Below are 18,979 nucleotides of genomic sequence, written 5' to 3'. Positions count from 1 at the left end.
AGAGAGAGGAGGAAGAGGAGGGAGGGAGGGAGGGGAGGGGAGGGTAAAAGGGAGGAGGAGGAGGAGAGAGGGGGGTCCTCCAGGAGCTAAAAGAGGTGGAGCAGAGGGGAGGGATGGAGGGAGGAAGGGGAGAGGAGGAGGGGAAAGGGAGGGGAGTCTCTCTCTCCCTCTCTAGCCGACTCTGGAGTGAGGTGGGGTGGGGTCGGAGGGGGGCGACGGGAGCCCTTGGCCGCCTATTCGCCTTCCAGTTGCCTCCGCACTATATAAACACTCATTGGTGCCTCTGGCTTGACGCACACACACTCTTTTACGCACGCACGCATCCACACACACACACACACACTGAGGGTGACTTGTATAGGCAGCCAGCAGAGAGAGAGAGAGAGAGAGAGAGAGAGAGAGAGAGAGAGAGAGAGAGAGAGAGAGAGAGAGAGGAGCGCTCTTAGAAACAGAAAGGTACACAGAGAAGAGAGTGGACGACAGAAGCTAAGAGAAGCAGAAAGAGGACGGTGGCTCCTAAGCATCTCCTGCGCACCTTTTCATTGCTGCACGCTCACGGATCATAAAAGTCTCCACTTTATCTTCCTCGAGTTTGCTCCAGAGAGAGATTACAACTTTTATAAAAGAGGCTTTTTGTTCTATTTTTTCTTTTTTTTTTTGAGTTGAGAGAGACGCGATTCCTGGAAGACTTTTCGTTCATTCCCCCCCCCAAAAAAAACCAAGTCTTTCCATCCCTTCGAGAAGTTTTAAAAAGTAAAGCCCTTGTTAGTTCCAGGGCTCGGCTTCACTTTTTTTTTCCACGTGTCCCACGGTGTCACAGCTTCTGACATTAACGTGTCACCTTGAGATATACTTTTTTTTTTTTTTTTTGCCTGCCTGCCTGCCTGCCTTCAAATTTCAGACTTTAAAAACTTCAGTTTAAGTCACTGACCCACAAACGAGACCAAAGATGAGATTTCAAACATCAGGACAGTCCCCATTCTTGAGTGATTGTTGTTCTAAATGCTTAAATCACTAAAACAAAGTGAGTTTTGATGGTTTGATTTTTTCCCTTCACACAGCCGAGTTGTGATACTGAAGATACGGGGGGAGCCTGGCAGCTCCGCTCACCTGTAGCATCTCCTCCGCTCCGCAGAAACTTTGACTTGCACTTTTTGTTTTTTACGCACAGGAACGCCACTTGTGACTATTTCGAGATTGCGATCCACACTATCTAAAAGAAAGAGTCGCACTCCACACAGTTCATTCATTCTGACAACACAATCGCCTCGGCTTTGGAGTGCGTAAAGGAGCATTGCGCTTTTTTTTTTTTTTTTACGCAGAACGAACTTGAAAAAATCTAACTTTTGAAATTACCCGGGGGATCCAGATCGACACTTTTTTGTTGTTGTCACGAATACAACGTTTAAAGACACTTCCGCTGTCCAGAGCCCCAGAGAGAGACCGCCGGGCTCTCCATCACCATGCTGTTCGACACTTTCGACCTCATCTCGGCTCTGGCCACTCTGGCCGCCTGCCTGGTGTCCATGGTCCTGCTCCTCGCCGTCTCCCAGCAGCTGTGGCAGCTCAGATGGACGGCCACGCGGGATAAAAACTGCAAGCTGCCCATGCCCAAAGGATCCATGGGCTTCCCCTTCATCGGCGAGACCTGCCACTGGCTCCTGCAGGTAAGCGCGCCCTCGGGGCGAGGAGGGGGGCTTGGCGGAGCGGTGTCTGGGGTCAGCGCTGGCCCCGGTGTCTGTATGTGGGACTTTATCCGTGTATGATGAAATCAGTCTAACCCATTTGCTTTTTCGATACTTTAAGACTTTTATTTTGCACTCTGAGTTCATCCATCACACTTTTACTCGTTTTCACTGGTGCGCTGCTTTAACGGATCTCTCAACTTACTGAAGAGTTCATCTGCGACGGGAGAGTGAGATCATCTTGATATCGACTAGCAGACAGCCCTTTGACCACCAATATCGCACTTTTTATTTTTTATTTAACCCTTTCACATATTTTGCCATACGCGTTAATTGCGCTCCAGTTGCTGATGCTCACAAAACAAACAGCAATACAAGCAAATAGGAAAACGCGGACGTGTGCATTTCTCCCATCAGATTACAATTTACATCAATTCGGCTCAACATCCCATGAAACATTGTTATATCGTAACATTACGTCTCATCTCAGCCCGGGTAATCTTTATCATGCTGTGAAATATGAGTCTCTATGTACATTTCAGCTGGTTCATCCTTCCTCATCCTGCGCGCCTGTGGTGATGCACACAGAGCGACTAGTCTAGTCCGCGCGACCGACCAGCCCCACACACACACACACACACACACACACACACGACCATCAAAGACTTTCACTTCACTTTTGATTAGTTTATAGCCCTTTAATCTCTCTCCCACTCTACTGTGGCTCCGTCAGGCTATCCGATCAGTTTTATTATCTCAGACGGGACACGTTGGGTCAGCCAACCGCGGCGCGACTTCCCCTGCGCGGAGAGGTCGAGCTAAAGTCAGTCTGATAGACTATCGATCATATCTGATATGCTGGCAATAAGTGGCGGCGGGTGTGTCTGCGCAGGAGTCAACTATAGAGTACAATATAACGTCTGGCTTATTTACTTGAGATTTCAAAATAAAGTTGAATGTTTGCCAAAAATGACAGGAACGTGATTATTCAGGGACTTTTATGCAGAGAGAGAGAGAGAGAGAGAGAGAGAGAGAGAGAGAGAGAGAGAGAGAGCAGTCCTTTGGGCTAAAGCGTAAAGGGTTAAGGCGAGGGTAAAGTGCACACATCGCACCGACTCTTCTCTTTTTCCTCCTCCTCCTCTCTCTCCTCCCCGCTGGTGAATCCAGACGCAGCAGCTCTCCGCTCCCCTGCATCCCAAAAAAAAAAAAAAAAAAAAAGTTCCCAGCACGCTGCGTGTTTCAGAAATCACTCAGTAACCGAGATTCCCCCTCTTACAAGTTGACTGACAGACGGCGTGTGGTTGCAGAGAAAGGAAAATCCCATACCGTGTATGTGTGTGTGTGTCGCTGGGAGTTTTTTAAGCTCTCAGTGAGAGATATGGATTCATTGTTGGTGAGATGCTTCGCCTTTTTCGCTTCCAAACTTTGAGGGATTGTGATCTTCTGCAGAGCACAGACAGCATAGTCGCTCCTAATCAATCAGGAGAAACACCCACAATCCTTTGAGTGCTGGAATGCGTCTGAATCTGTGTTTAACGTTTATGTTTTTAGAGGGAAAGAAAGACAAACGTGGACACACAAAAAAAAAGGTGAGTTTATCATCAGCTGAGAGAGGAAAGCTCAGGCTTGTAGTTTGACCCCCCACCGGGCTGGGCGCGAGTCCCGCCGCTAAGCAGCCGATGTCAGCGCGAACTGATGGCTCCCGGGAGCACGCCGACAGAAAGGGTTTGGGGGGGTGGAGACGAACAAATAAAAAGGGAGAGAGAGAGAGAGAGAGAGAGAGTGCAGGGGGGGAGAAAAACTGAAGAAAAGCAAAGGGGGGAAGAGAGAAAATAAAGCTAAAGTGGGGGCTCGGCGAGCGGAGGCACGTTGGCCGTGTGCGGGGCTTGAACTCGCGGTGCTCCTCTCCCGTTACATCTGACACCGAGCGAGACGCGTTCCCGGAATGCAACCGAGGACCACGGCCAAGTTTATGGGGGGGATTGGGGGTTAGGCATGTCAGTCAGAGAGAGGAATGAAAAGGCTGAGTGTGTCTATACTTATGAGGACCAAATGTCTCTCTACAAGCAGAGCAAAAATCTGGAAGAATCTACAAAGTGAGGCGAGCTTTGGTCGTCCTTTGACCTAATCTTAAAGTGAAGGTTAAGAAGTCAATGTAGTCAATGAAATGCCTCATAAATACTGTTAAACTGTATGTATGAGAGAGACCGAGGTGCTGGGCTGCAGCCTTATCCTCCTCCTCCTCCTCCTCCTCCTTCCTCTCCTCCTCCTCCTCCTCCTCTGCGCTGGGGGAAAGTGAGACAGACAGAGATGGAGATCTGACGGGACCCTCTTGCCCAGATGCTGTTTTATGTCTGAGCTACCAGTCTGCTGCTTGATTGCTCGCGCGGAGACGACATGTCAAACGTGTCCAGAATGTGCCAAGAACTGAAAAGCATTTGATGAAAAATGATTAAGAGTGTCAGAAGAAAAGAACAGAGCTGCATAACGGTGCATTTCATGTGAGGCTATACATCGCAACTGCGAATCCTTTCTGAGACAGGATCGCCTTTATGAAGGTTAAAGGAACTTGTTAGCAAACAGTTGCTCATTTACACATCCAGCAGTGAAAGAACAACATTTGGAGTCATGTCTGTCCAACATTTGCTCTCTTTTAGCTCTGTTTGGGTCTCCACCAACTCATGAGGGGAAATAGCTGTCTCTTTTGCTGCTAAACGCTCCACTGCCGTGTCTGTCTAATGTGTGTTGCTGAGCAGGTGGGTTTTTAACAGCCTCGTTTAGCCTGGAATCGCATTGGTTTGACTTTTTTCGCGTGTCAATTCACGACATTTAGTTTCTCCTGACATATAGTAGTATAAAGATCGGCAAAGTCCTCGTAGGGAGGCGGTTGAGGTAGATGGATGATTCAAACAAACGCGGGACTTTTCATCAGGAGACGTCCAGCGTGATACCAAAAGTCAACGTTAACGTATTTACGTTGACTAATTAACTGACGTACATAACTTAATTTACGTCACAAACATGCTTAATTGAACCTAAACCACAACCTTTTCCTAAACATAACCGAGTACGTTGGTTACACGTGTTTAGGAATGAGAACTTAGCGTTAAATGACATGAAATAGCGTGAAAAGCTTAAAATGCGTAGACGGCACACAAAATCACCTTTAAAAGTGACATGCTCTTTATATGCCTTCCCATTAGATCACGTGGGCTTTTTGGTTGAAAACATGCCTTCTGCGGCTAAAAAAAACAACACAACGATAGCGGTGAGAATTGAACAAGACAACTTTTTTTGGATTTAAATTTATTGGCAACAAACCAACAATGCATCTTGAATATGTTCCAACTTTAATTATCGTCTTTTCTTTACTTCCATTCTCTTTTATTCTTTTACTCCTGCTCCTCTTTTCTCTTAACGTCTCGTCCAGGTTTCCCACAAAAACTCTCCTTCCGTCTTAATGCGTGTATATAACATACATAACAGTATATTTTTAACTCGACCTACCAGAAGCCCATTTTTGTGACGGATCCATTTTGCAGTTAGAAATAGTTTTACGGTCACTCTGCCAGAAACCTGTCTGCTCTCATTAGGAGCTGACGCTTTCGAAGGGACGCTGCCAGCAGGAGCGTTACTACCGAGCAGACACAGACACAGACACACACACACACACACACACACACACACACACACACACAGACACACACAGAAACGCGACTCACCAGTATGCTTTCCATACAGGTGCACACACGCGTATAAACGCAAAGCAAGGACACCCACACACACACACACACACATACCCTAACGTGCGTACATTTAAATGTCTAGAGTCGTACAAATGAAACTGAATCCATACTGTTCTTTATCTATGAACATGCCTTCGCTACACGTAAAAACATTTTCATAAAGTATACCAGACGGAAAGTGACAGCACTGTTCTTCAGAGAAATACTATAAAAAGGGGGTTTTTGAGTCATAACAGCGTGCTAATTGTTTTTTTTTCAGTTTTTCTTGGTTTTTGACAGGTTGAATTGTAATGTGTAAAAGCTTAGGTAACAGATTTGTTGCTCTAATCCACACATTTTGCGGTTTAAAGTAATAAAAAAAATAACTACTATAGTGGCACTATAGGGTCGAAATAAGCATCAAGATCTGTCCAATTTGAATATTAAAACTCCCCGATCTTGAAAGTCGAATACACAATTCTCTAAATAGCGTATTTTAGGACTTTAATTAGTTGTACTGAAGTAAAGCAGTTACCTTCTGCTGCCACTTGGGGTCACCAAAGTGCAAAGTTCCCAAACGTGGTTTTAAATTAATTGATGGTTTAAGATGCAAAAACTAAAACCTTTGGATTATGTCAATGTTACTAATACAACAATCTAGGATTTCTGGGTAATGAAGTCCTTCAAACTCAGCACAGCACGAGTTTCCTTGATATCGACACAGACTGATGCTGTTCTCAATCAGCGAGGGAAGCCTATTGCCTATTCTGGCAAACACGCACACGCGCACGCACGCACACGCCGCACACACACACACACACACACACACACACACACACGCTGGACTGAATCTGGGTCAGACCAGAAGAAATGAACACATTGCAAAGCACGGACTGATTTCAGTTCTTGAACGAGCAATCACACAATCGGGTTTTAATGCAGAAGTTAGCTGTGATTGTTTCATCTCACACACACACACACACACACACACACACACACACACACACACACACACACACACACACACACACACACACACACACACACACACACACAAATGGGTTGTCCTTCTGTCTGCCAGCCTGTTTTCTTGTCTCTGTCTTTTTTTGCAGTGATGAAGTGTAAATGACGGTGGGCAGAGTAATAACAGTCTGCAGACCAAACACTCTCTCATCTTTCACAGTGATGACAGCTCTCTCTCTCTCTCTCTCTCTCTCTCTCTCTCTCTCTCTCTCTCTTTCTCTCCCCTTCTTCACCACCTGTCCTGCTGCCTCCTGCTCTTTCTTATAGCACTTTTACAAACCAAATTCCTTGATATTTAACAGGCAGTAAAGGAATCAACACAAGGTAACTACTTCTTTCTAAGGGTGAATTTGTCCTTTAATCTCCATCTGTCCCTTGTGACACACTCATGGTGCCTTCAAGTGCAGTCGTCCTTATGAGAATAGTTCATTTGAACGACCACCTAATGTGGTTTTCAGCACTCTGCTAGTGGAAAGTTTCGGGGGGGTTTTCTATGCATTTGAATGCTTTATTATTGAAAACTACAAAAGATACTGATCTTTTTGTCTTTTTAAAAAGGTAACAATACATTTTTGTCATCGGTCAAATAAAGTCTTCGGCACTCACAAATAAGAACATAATACTTTTAATTTGTTTGTGAGTGCTGACAACTTTATTTCTCAGGACTTAAAGCACTTAAATGCTAAGAATTTTGGGTATTCGGCTTTCCATAATACACAAGTCACAAGTTGCATTTGAACGCAGCTTTCATTTCTGTCGTGCTGAAGAAACACACGGCCAAAATGCACTTGGTTTAGGTTTATAAGTTAAACTTGTCACTGCAAAATATGCGTGCATGCATTTTTTAGCATTTGCCTCGACCATTTTGAATATGAAAACCTGACATTGTCAAACCAAAATTATTGTCCGCAAACATTTGCGAAAGCTGGGAAAACATCTTACACCAAAATGTAAAGAAAAACAAACCCACGTAGTTTTCTTGTTCCGATTTCTATTGTTAACCAGTTTATATGTCATGATCAAGTGTCAATTTAAGCATGTTGAAAAATCAAATGTTTGATTTAATGCGGACCGCTTCGAGGGAAAGATTTAAATCCTAAAACCCTCTGCTCCGTTTCTCGCAGACTCTCCATGATCTTAAAAAAAACAGCCACTCATCACGACCAAACCTGGTTCTAAAGTCCATCGTTCTATTCTGCCGCGTGACAGCTGATCACCTCGTAGCCCTTTCTGGTTTACAGCACATGTGGGGTCTTTTTGTTTTTTAGGTGGATTGTTCCTTTAACCAGCTCAGACAGAGTGGGGATTGTAAGGCCTGGTGGCTTCATCTATATAGTAATGTTCCATTACTGCGGTCCAGTCCGCTGTGTGCTGCATAGCTGCGGTTACACAGTCCTGAGGCACACAAACACCCCCACACACACACACACACACACACACACACACACACACACACACACACACACACACACACACACGGTCGATGGAAATACTATGAGTACATGAGCACACAGTCACATAACATGCAGCATGTATAGAGCATTTAGATGGAGCATGCACACTAGAGAACACACACAAAAAAAAAAACACACACACACACACACACACACACACACACACACACACACACACACACACACACACACACACACACACACACACACCAGTGTGTGAGCTCAGACAGCTCATATTGCAATGCCAAATAATTAACTCTTTCTCTCTTCTCCTTTTTTCTCTTTCTTTCTTTCTTGCTTTCTACAAGAGTGGCAGGAAACTGGCAAATGTGTGTTTGTTGCAGGAGAGATACATAGTTCATTGAGCGGGCACAAGGGGCAGCCCTTTATGTGTGTGTGTGTGTGTGTGTGTGATATAACAGTGTTAACATTCAAGGCAGGACCCCCCACCCCCCCCCCCCCCCCCCCCCCACACACCCCAAAAAACCCTTTTTCCCTCCCCCCCCTCTTCTTCTCTTCTCCTTTTTTTTTTTTTTTCCTTTGTCATGTCATTTATTGAGGGACAATCGGCACGTTTCTGTTATTCTCGTTTGTAAAAGTCGGCGTTGAAGTTTCTGCATTTAAGTTTGCCCGTTGCGTTTCGCGTTATTGTTTTATCTGTCCGCCATAGCTATCTGTCGCGTCTCTTTTTTTCACCACCTCCTTTCTTTTCCCTACTGTCTCTTCCACCCCTGTTACAGGGGTACCCTTCGCATCCCTCCATGTTTACTTTCTCATCTTCCTCATAACCATGTACGCTTTCGTCGCTGCAACTTTATCGCAAGAAGGATTGAGCGGCAACGAGAGTACACTTAATCAATCAACTTTTATTTGGTAAAAGCATCATCCCCCATCTCGGTTTTTATCTTTCTCCCTCCTCTTCCTCTCCATCCATCCATCCAGCCATCCATCCATCCTCCTCTTGTTCAGATTAGCAGGAGGTGCTGGCAGCGCTCTGCCTTGCCCCTTCTTTCACCCCGAGAACACACTGCTCCATCCTCCAAACACTCTTGTGCTCAAACACTCTTGAACACAATGTTAAGCTCTCTTTCTCAATGAGTGCGTGTACGTGCGTGTGTATGTGTGTGTGCAAAAACTGAGAATAAGGCTGAAATGACTCATTCTTTAAATTATAATACGAAATCCTATGATAAAACAACAACAATGTGTTACGAGTTCCCTACGCTGTTTGTGCGACCGGTCCCAAACTTATTGGTTGCCGCTGAAGAAGAAAATCTCAAACACACGCTTTCATTTTTCTCAAAAAGTAATTTCAGTAGTTTCCGAAAACAGCTGGGCACTGTCGGAAACGTTGCTCAAACCGGAGTTATTAGTGCATTTGTTGGGGACTATTTTCAGCTGCGGATAAATACACGTTTGCTGGTGTGGTGTTTCCAGCAGCAGGACGGATCATTGATGTGATTTTAATAGATTTTTGGACAACAATGGAGCTCCATGGCATATTCGAGATATATATAATATATACCATATGAGGCTTTGGATACACACTTGATAGTCGGATCAATTCATTGTTGGTGTGGGTCTTTTAATGAGATATGTTCATAATAAGAAAAATATAACTATACATGCAATTGTTGAGTTCCACACTGTGTGTCTAGTGTTCGCTTGTATTTGAGGTGTATGTGTGTGTGTGTGTGTGTGTGTGTTTGAGAATGTGTGTCTCGGTATTAGCTGGGGTCCCAGGGTGAGTGCTTAGAGAGTTTTGAACAACCATAATCTCCCTTCCTATAATGTCCCCGGGTCAGGGGCCAACCCTCTCTCTCTCTCTCTTTCTCTCTCTCTCTCTCTCTCTCTCTCTCTCTATTCTCCCTGTTTTTTGGCTGAACTATCCGTAGCCCTCCTTCGTTAATCCGTCCTTTTCGAAAACGAGCATCTCTCCGCCTCCTCTGCCACGCTCTCTGCTCGCTTTCACCCGCTCGGTTTTTGGCGCTCACCTCTTTAACACTTTCTCGCTTTTTATTTTTTCTTCTTTTTTTTTCTCCTCTCCTCCTCCCCTTCCTCTCTTTCCTCCCCTTCTTTCCTTTCCTCTCATCCTACTTTCTCATTTCTTCTCTTTCGTCTTCTCTCTCTGTCTCTCTGATGCGGTGGCGTGACCGCAAAGGGACGGGGATCATTGTTAAGTCGAGGACCTATCGCACCATTCAAACACACATTATTCAAGCACGCGCACACGCACACACACACACACACACACACACACACACACACACACACACACACGCACACACACACAGGTTCCTTGGTATCTCTGGCACCGGCTGAATGATTGACAGCTGAAAAGAAAGAAGGAATTCCCGCACAGCCTTTGACCTCGTTTCCTCTCTCTCTCTTGTCCTTCTCTGCTGCTTTTTCTCTTTTCATGTTTTAAGCTTTATTTTAGTTGCAGTCCTCCAAAATTAACGATTTTCTTTTAAATCAAATTTCTTTCCGCGCCGACCCGTTTCGCTCCAAAAAAGTCAAGCCGTATGGGCAAGACTGTGGCTCCTTTGAATTTTCTGTCGATGGCCGGTGTCATTTTCCTGTCGCTTACGTTAACGTTTGACTCGCCTGTTCCTTTGCGGCCTTCGCGCCAAGCTGACGAAGATCGACTGATGCGCCATCTCACGATGTTTCGTCGTTTCCGCCTTTTCCCGCGTTAAAAGTTGCACCTGAACAAACGGCAAACACTACAGCTGACGCCCGCTCTGCACGTACCTTCGGCACCTGCAATAAAAGGGAAATAAACACTTAGTATTCGACGTGTTTGCCCTGTAAATAATTTAAATTTAAACACGTTTATCTTACTGCAACTTTTTTTTCGGCAGAAGAGTTTCTACAATATTTTTTAAAGGGGTTACTTTTGAGTCACAGATAAACTGCTTAAATCCAGAAAATATCATTATACAATGATATTTTCACGCACTTGTTATATACTTTACATTGATTTGGCAGAAAGCAACTTACATCAAGTATGTGCGAAAAAAAATGTGGAATGTAATTGTAAGTGCACACCTCGAACATTTACTGTACATATGCAACGAAAGACTTTCGACTGGAAGACGACAACATATTTAACAATTTATTGGCAAAACTTCAGCCACAAAAATAAAAAATATCTTCTCACTTTCAAAGTGCTTTCATCCTCATATTGTCCCCCTTTTTCATGCAAACTACCAGCAGGACACATCTGAGCAGCGAGTGACTCTTTGATTTCTAGGCCTACTTTGTTGCTGTCATTCATTTCCTTGCTTCTGTTTTCCCATCAGCCTCTTTTTCTCCCTCCACGCTCCGTCTAAGCGTCAGCCCCTAAAATTTCTGTTGTGTAACAGCTCCAAATGTACCCTTTCTCTCCCACTCCACACACTCTCGCTGTCACCCCGGCTAGCCGGTGTTAGTGAGGGAGTGTGTGTGTGTGTGTGTGTGTGGGTGCTGGTCGAGCCGCGGCGTTGATCTGAGTAAACATAATTAGCTGTGTTTTTTTGTCTTGCCCTAATAAAAGAGTCATTTGTTGGACATTTCCACTGCGCTACAAAGAGGACATTTATAAGCCCGGGCCCTGGTTGCCCCCAGGCCAACCCCAACAGAACAGACGGGGGTATTTTTAGCCCAGCCGGCGCGCTAGCTAGCTCTGCTCGGACAGTGTGTGTGTGTGTGTGTGTGTGTGTGAGAGAAGTTTTTGTAGAGAGAGAGAGAGAGAGAGAGAGAGAAAGAACAAGAGAGACTGAGATTTTATGAGATTTTCTGTGATCGGGGTGGCATTTGTCAGAAACCTTTGAGTGTATGTGAATGTGAATGTGAAATGAAAGGGGTTGTGTGTGTGTGTGTGTGTGTGTGTGTGTGTGTGTTTGGATGGTGTGTGTGGAAAATCCTAACTGAAAACCTCTCTCCCTCCTTTATTGAGGTTCTTGTAAAAAAAAATCTGATAAATCTCTGTTCAAAAAATATAAAAGGGAGTCTGTAGAAGCTGACATCGCTGGTTACCAGAACAGCCGTGTCCAGACTGTAGACAGACAGACAGACACACACACACGTGTGTGCATAACCTTTAACTCTGAAACCACTTTTATTTTATTCTTCTTCTGGCCTTATAATACCTCAACTCTGACCCTAAATCTTAACCTGTGCAGTTTTCGATACCTAATGACGCCTCGGGGTCCAGTTTTAAGCTGCATTTGCTGATCTTAACCTACTGTAGGCCTACTGGCGCCAGTTTTATTTTATACCTTGGGGAGCGAGTAGGACAGAAAGCGGTTGACAAAACAGACCAATTTTTTCGAAGTCTGAGATTATCTTCGCCAGAACCAGAAAACCCAGAACACTAAGGAGTGAGGAAGTAGGAAAACTTTGTCGTGTGTTGAAAGTGAGAGATTCGGTGGTGACAGTAAGGGGCATCGTGGAGCCTTGGTATGCCTGATTTAAATATGGCATGGGGCTTTTATTGCACGTCTACCCCTTGGTGGCTCTTTCATCAGAGTAAACTTTCTAAAAAAAAAAACATACACGCAAGTTAATAGAGAACGTAGCAGCTGTTGGGTTTTAAAACGTATTTAATATTGAAGATGTGAAACTACACACACAACTTGGTTGAGTTGTCAATTGGCAAACTGCGTGAAGTTAATATAACTTTACTAAAGACGCTGACTTTAATAGAGCAGTTCTTTTTAGCAGAGAAGAATTTTTATTTCACAACTGTCATGTCATTAACCTAACGATTTTTGAAATGGAATTGAATGGCGTTATGTAACGTTTCACAAATCCCCCAAAAAAAAGAACAGACCACGGTGACTTCTTTTGTTGTGTTTTTTTTGTCCATCAAACTCTGTTGCCCATTGCATCTGTTGTTGCTATTATCACGCCGTTACAGTAGACAAAAATCTGCGTTTTGATTGGCTGTTGCAAAACAAATGTTTCATTGGGCATCTAACTTGCAGTCGTCTTTGCAGTAAATTGCAGCGATGAAAAGAACGTCAAAATGAAATAGTTTAACGCTGGCTTTAGATTCACAGTAAGTACTGCATCTTAAGTGAGTAACACCAGCAGCATTTACTAACAACAAGCACAAATTTCGGGTGACGCTGCAGTTTAACAAAATGAACCATTTTGTTCAGAGACTATTCACATTAACGACGAGTGACTGCTGGAAACATACACATGCATACATCATGTTTTGTGCCTCCACAGCCAGCTTGAACTTCTCTTACATCCACATGAAAAAAAGAAAAAAAAGCTTTAAAAACGTTATGCCCTCCATCATTGAGAGAAAACCTCTTTATGGTTTTCAGCTCACATCAGAGTTTGTTGCCTGTGACCTCGGCGGTAAAATCAGCCGTAATGTTGTGGTAGCAATTTTGGTTTCTGTTTCTGTTTTTTTTTTGCGAAACTAAACGAGTGTTTACAGTGGAGGCTCCTTCGCTTCACTGAAGTTTGGAGGGAAAGTGTGTTTCAGGCTGCGCAATCAGCGCGAGGCTGTGACGCCTGCGTCTCAGCAGCGACGTCTACGACCCAGTGTGCGTGCGAGTGTGCGTGCTGTGATCCCGTGTGTGGTTTTGTACGTGTTCTCCTGCAAGAGAAGTGTGGCGTCATTACATCACAACTTTTCCATGCTTGCTCTGTGTGTTTTGCCAGTATGAGAGGAGGGAGAGGCGGAGGGGTGTACACTTCTCACCTTTTACGCTAAATGTCATCCAGACCACACCCCTGGCGCACATACACATGCACGCACGCACACACAGATTATTTTGGTGTACCGTTTTTGGTTCAACGCACAATTATTTTCTGGGACCAAGACAGCATAAAACCATCACTATCCGGCCAAAATGTGTGCGTGTGAAACAAAAATAAAGAGAAATGGAAAGAGAAAATGTACGAAGAGATACACACACATAATGCAGGCATAACTGCATACACACACTCACATGCGCGCACACGCACACACACACACACACACACACACACACACACACACACACACACACACCAAAGAAAGTACACAATCGGCCCAATCTGATGCTGTATCTTGGAGTGTGAAAGGGAGCCTTGTCTGGCTGCCTGAGGAACTCCCTTCGAATTGGACTGTGTGTGTGTGTGTGTGTGTGTGTGTGTGTGAGAGCAAGCCTGCCAGGCAGACATACTAAACCACTCTACATCCATGTGGCAGCAAAATGTAGCTTGGAAAACAACCCCACTCTTACACGCACACACACCCTTAGGGCTCCGGAGGCCAGCCGGCAACCTGGTGTGTGTGCTAATGTGTGTGTGTCTGAGTGTGTGTGTATGTGTGTGTGTGTGTGTGTGTGTGTGTGTCCACAGTAAAAAGAGGAAGTGTACAGGAGCTGTGAAAATAGTTCGGGTCAACAGTTTTTGCCCAGACAGATCGACAGCGGCAGCAAAAGAAACCGAAATCGGCAAAAGGTGAAGGATAAAGGCGGGATTATTTCTTTACAAATCTTAAAACACAGAAGAAACACTTGAAAAAAAAAACATCATCAACGTCAATCGACATTTAGGTGGGAAAAACAGTGACTATGATGAAAACCGAAATCGTACGTCGTAGAAGCAGCTGAGACTGCTGTCTACAACCACAGGAGCAGGACGTAGACCAGAATACAATGCTGCTGTAAGAAAAGATGCGTATTGAGTAAAACTTTAAAGAAAAACCCGGAAAAAACGAATCACCAAAATGCACGGTGTAGCTAAAATAATGTCAACACCTCATGAAAAGGTCTTAACATCTGAAGCAGCTTAAGCGCAATGACAAACTACAGCTACAGAGGTGGGGCGTGTCGGGCTGGATGCTAATTAACAGCATTTTTCATCTATAAAAGCAGTCTGGCAATCAGGGTTTTCAAAGCAACATGAAACAGCCAACAGAGCTGCAAAGAGGCTGAAGCATCTGTGCTCAATTTGGGCCTTAGTTCACACAGAGAAACGTTAAGATGTGAGGTGCGTCGCAAGAAGGGTGGGGGGGGGGGGCAGAGATGAGCTGCAACTGCCAGGAACGGAACTAAACGGTGGGCGAGACTGCAGACGCATTTTCACCCTGCTTTCTGCGACAAAGAAAAAACGCAGTCGTGCGTCGCACGCATCCGCTGGAACACGTGGAGCTGAAAAACGTTTCTGCGAAGAAATTAGTCTTTGTGTGAATAAATACGTGAAAATGTAAACCTAATACTGAAACTAAGTGAACAGAATGTCCATTCTGCAAAACCCTGGATTGCATTCAGTGATGACATTTTCGATGTTCATTGCCAACAGCCTTAAATTTCTCACTTTCTACAACACCTGCGCAAGGTATAGTTAAGGTTGGGGGGGAAAGACCATGGTTATGGACAAAGAAACTATGGTTAGGGCTAGGAAAGATCGGGCTTTATGGTCTGTAACAGGGAATCAAATGTGTGCCTGCACAACCTCCACACCCTTACTTTTCCACCTCGCCATTTAAAGCTGTAGTGCGTAACTTTTTGATATTAATGAACGTCCGTTACATTCAAGCCGTTGCCAAATGAGTTGCTACGAAGCTAATTAAGACTATCAGCTCCACACAGCTCTCTCTGTATTTCTCAGTATGACTATGTTCAGAAGATTGTGGCGTCCGGTGACTTTTGCACGCAGAAACTCAAGTGAATAATTACCTCTTCTGAAGAGTCCATCATGTTTTTTTAATCCTCCGTGTCCTCCTTGGCTACTAGTAACTGCGTGGAGGAGGGGTGGGGGCGCGTGCGTGATCACGGAAGGCTTGTATCACGTGGACGCGCAGACAGTGTTGTTGTCATTTCTTAGAATTCCTCATGGGGGAGACAGAAACTACGCACTATAGCTTTAAGGGGCACATTACTTCCTGCGGTGGCGCTTCGTGTTGGCATTATACGTAAACCGTGACTGGAATCTAACAGAATAGGAGTCTGATATGGACGGAATTCATGGCGATACTGGGCTGAACTAGCCTCGTGAGACCGTCCCGATCTCGCAAGCTCCAGGTTTCCACTCGCAGATCAGTCTGGCATCTTGAGATAGAGAACATTTGGAGCAGTTCGCCAAACGAACTGGCCAATCAGCGTTGGTTTTGAGGCGGGTTAAGTGGTGATAGACAGATGGTTTATCCAATCAGCTAACCAGTATTTTCAGACAGCAGTAGCCCTAATTCTGTTAGCCGCTCGCTAATGTTTTTTTCTCTTGGATCCTTCTTTTGGAATATGGACCGGGAACCTGAAATGGTGTCTTTCATTCCTAAATTCTCGCTACACAAACGGCAAATCTCCTTTACCGACATGTTGCTTGCTTGCTGAGCTAACGAGCTATGCTTTGCCTGCAGCAGCAGGGGCGGGCTTGTGGTTGTATTTTCATACGCTTCGTGGATCTGATTGGTTGATTTGGCCCGTCTATCACCAACATAGGTGCTAGACAGATGGTTTATCCAATCACCTAACCAGTATTTTCGCCCCTTCCCAAAAGTTCTCCAACGGAAAGTTCCCAGATGGATATGCCGAGCAAATGCGAAGCAATCCATCTGGCGGAGTCAGGTTAGGGCTGAACACGGATATTCTAGAAATATACAGAATATAGCCAACACAGTCTCACTCCAAACTCATCACTTACGAACACTTAGTCAGGATCCTTTGGGTGTCATATCCCAACGTACAGGGCATGGTTAGGCTTAGTCGACAAAACGACTTGGTTAGGTTTCGTAAAACATCGTGGTTCGGTTTAAAATAGGTACGTTTTTTTTTCCCGTGACATTAGTCAGTACTTTACCTAACTTCAAATAAGTCAATGTTGACTTTTGGTTTCACACAGGACACGCACAACGGCCTGCTGGGTGAAAGTACTGCGTTTGTTTGACGCATTCATCCAACCCCGACCTCCTCTCTCTCTCTCTCTCTCTCTCTTTATACAACGTCATCTCACAGCGTTGGTAGCAGCCAGTAGCAGCTATAATTCCTGTGATCCGCAGGAGAAAAAGAGAAAAGTGATGAAGATAACACGAGAACGGATGAACACATGCTGAACCCTCCAGCGTTGAATCGACATATTCTGCTCATATTTAGTCGATACTTTCATTCAGAGTGACTTACAGCAGCTGAGCAGGTAGTTCATGTTTGGGTCATTTTTTTAACAGTTCCTGGCGACTGAAGCAGTTTTTGTTTCAACTGTATTAAACGTATCGAGGCTTCGCTGCAGGACTCTGAGCCACAAATTACACCGTAAACCAGAATCACCGTGAGGATAAATTCGCAGCTTCATTTAGTGGAACGCTGCAAAAGATGAAGCTATGTTTGCATACACATACATACACACACACACACACTACTGCTGTGAGAGGTGTGTCTCAAACAGGAAACAACCTACCTGCTAAAATTAGTCCCTGAAAGAACTCTGCATTCACACGCAAATACTGCACATAACTGAACACACACATCCAGGACTCAGGAGCTCTCTCTCTCTCTCTCTCTCTCTCTCAAAGACACACAAACATTCTGATGGTTTCTAGTAGTGTGAGGGTTACAGTAGCCCGTCATGTTATTTCCCTTCAGAATAAAAGGCGAAAAAGAATGAGTGAAGTTTGCTCTTATCTACATCATTATAAAAAAAAAAACACTCAACGAAAATGCAGAAACGAGAGACACGTGGGACCAAACTGTTTTACAGCAACTCATGGTACTGCTTCTTTAACGCGTATGTTTACATATGTCACCGTGTGTGTGTGTGTGTGTGTGTGTGTGTGTGTGTGTGTGTGTGTGTGTGTGCGCGCCTCAAAGTCGTACATATCTCTTTCCCCATGAGTAAACTGGGGTCAAACCAGTTAGTGTTGTCACGGCAATTTGCAGTTAGGCCTCTGCGTGTTTGTTTGCTTTGCATGTGCATTTTATGAATTCAGTGTACGTGTGTATCTGAACATGCATGTGTGTTTTTACTGTATGTGTGTGTGAATGATGTGTTTGTCTGCGAGTGTGTGTGTGTGTGTGTGTGTGTGTGTGTAACACAGTAAGCTCCCCTCTGGCTGATATATATTCTTTTCATTGAAACAACCCATTTACAGTTCTGGGGTCGGCTCCCTCTCGCTCTGCTGTGACCCGGACCGTTAAGAGGTCAGCGTCAAAGCTGAACCCAGGTCAGCTCGCTAACTGACTCCAGCTCTGGTCCTCTGGGGGTTTACTGACAGCCGGGCTACTCAAACTGCGGGGCAGGGGCCCCGAAATGGGCTGTGCGGCTTCTTCTGGTGGGTCCCAGTGTGAAAAGGGAGCTTTTTTTTTCTGGATCCTCTGTGGCAAGAAAGTTTTAAACTTTTAAAGCATTACAAGCCATTTTCACAGCTCATTGCTGTGGTGTTTATGTGCTCCGATTCCTCAAGATCAGCTGTCAATTTTGATGTCCTCTTGCTTGGATTTTCTGTAGATTCAGGTTGAGTTTCTGTCTTCTACTTTTCAGCCGAAGGAATGATGGCTATCGCTGCCCATGCAAGTTACCCATTCGCTTCTACTTCTTCTGGTTATTCCAACCGAACTGGAAACAGTGTTTATGTTACTATTAGATACACATCAAAGGTGGAGGCAACATTTCAAGAGATATTAGCTAAAAAGGATGAAAAAATTGGTCCAGTCCTTGAGGAACCACATTAAGATCTTTTTACATTCCATTCTCCTGGTCCTTCTGGACGACAAATTTCATTTAGTGTACTGGAAGCCCGAGCTGAAAATGTTTTGAGAACCCTTGACCCTAAACTATCCATTGGTTGATGTTAAAGCTGAACTCCGATCACATCCTAAAGGCATCTTGAATCAGTTTTCATTGAATTAACCTGGCTTCTTAAACATCTGCAGTCCGCTGCCTTCAGTCTATAAGTTTACTTTTGCTCTGGGAGCCGGGATGATAGAAACATCAGTAACTTTTAGCATGTGGGGACTCACCAGAAATGCTTTGTTTGGGCCCCAAACCACAGAGAGAAAAAAGTACTTTCTCGGAGCTTTTAGAGGTAAAGATCAAAGCTGGAGTGAAGGTTAGATCCTAAAGGCGGTTTTAAATTAATAGCGAGCGTAAAACATCACTCGTAAGAAGT

The 18,979-nt window shown here is 44.6% G+C and overlaps 1 protein-coding gene across 1 annotated transcript in view; it reads left to right on the top strand.

Annotated features, from left to right (window-relative positions):
* The first annotated feature begins 393 nt into the window (after positions 1–393).
* LOC120573696 (cytochrome P450 26B1) overlaps positions 394–18,979 on the top strand; it is a 35,891-nt gene continuing 17,305 nt past the window's right edge. Inside the window, exon 1 of the mRNA XM_039823603.1 lies at positions 394–1,667. Coding sequence (XP_039679537.1) covers positions 1,464–1,667 — 204 coding nt within the window. The 5' untranslated portion in view covers positions 394–1,463. The remainder of the gene's footprint in view (positions 1,668–18,979) is intronic.

Source organism: Perca fluviatilis, chromosome 14 (assembly GCF_010015445.1).
Source record: "Perca fluviatilis chromosome 14, GENO_Pfluv_1.0, whole genome shotgun sequence".
In the NCBI taxonomy this organism is placed as follows: domain Eukaryota; kingdom Metazoa; phylum Chordata; class Actinopteri; order Perciformes; family Percidae; genus Perca; species Perca fluviatilis.
Note: the sequence above shows the minus strand (reverse complement) of the source record. Positions and strands in the feature narration are given on the sequence as shown.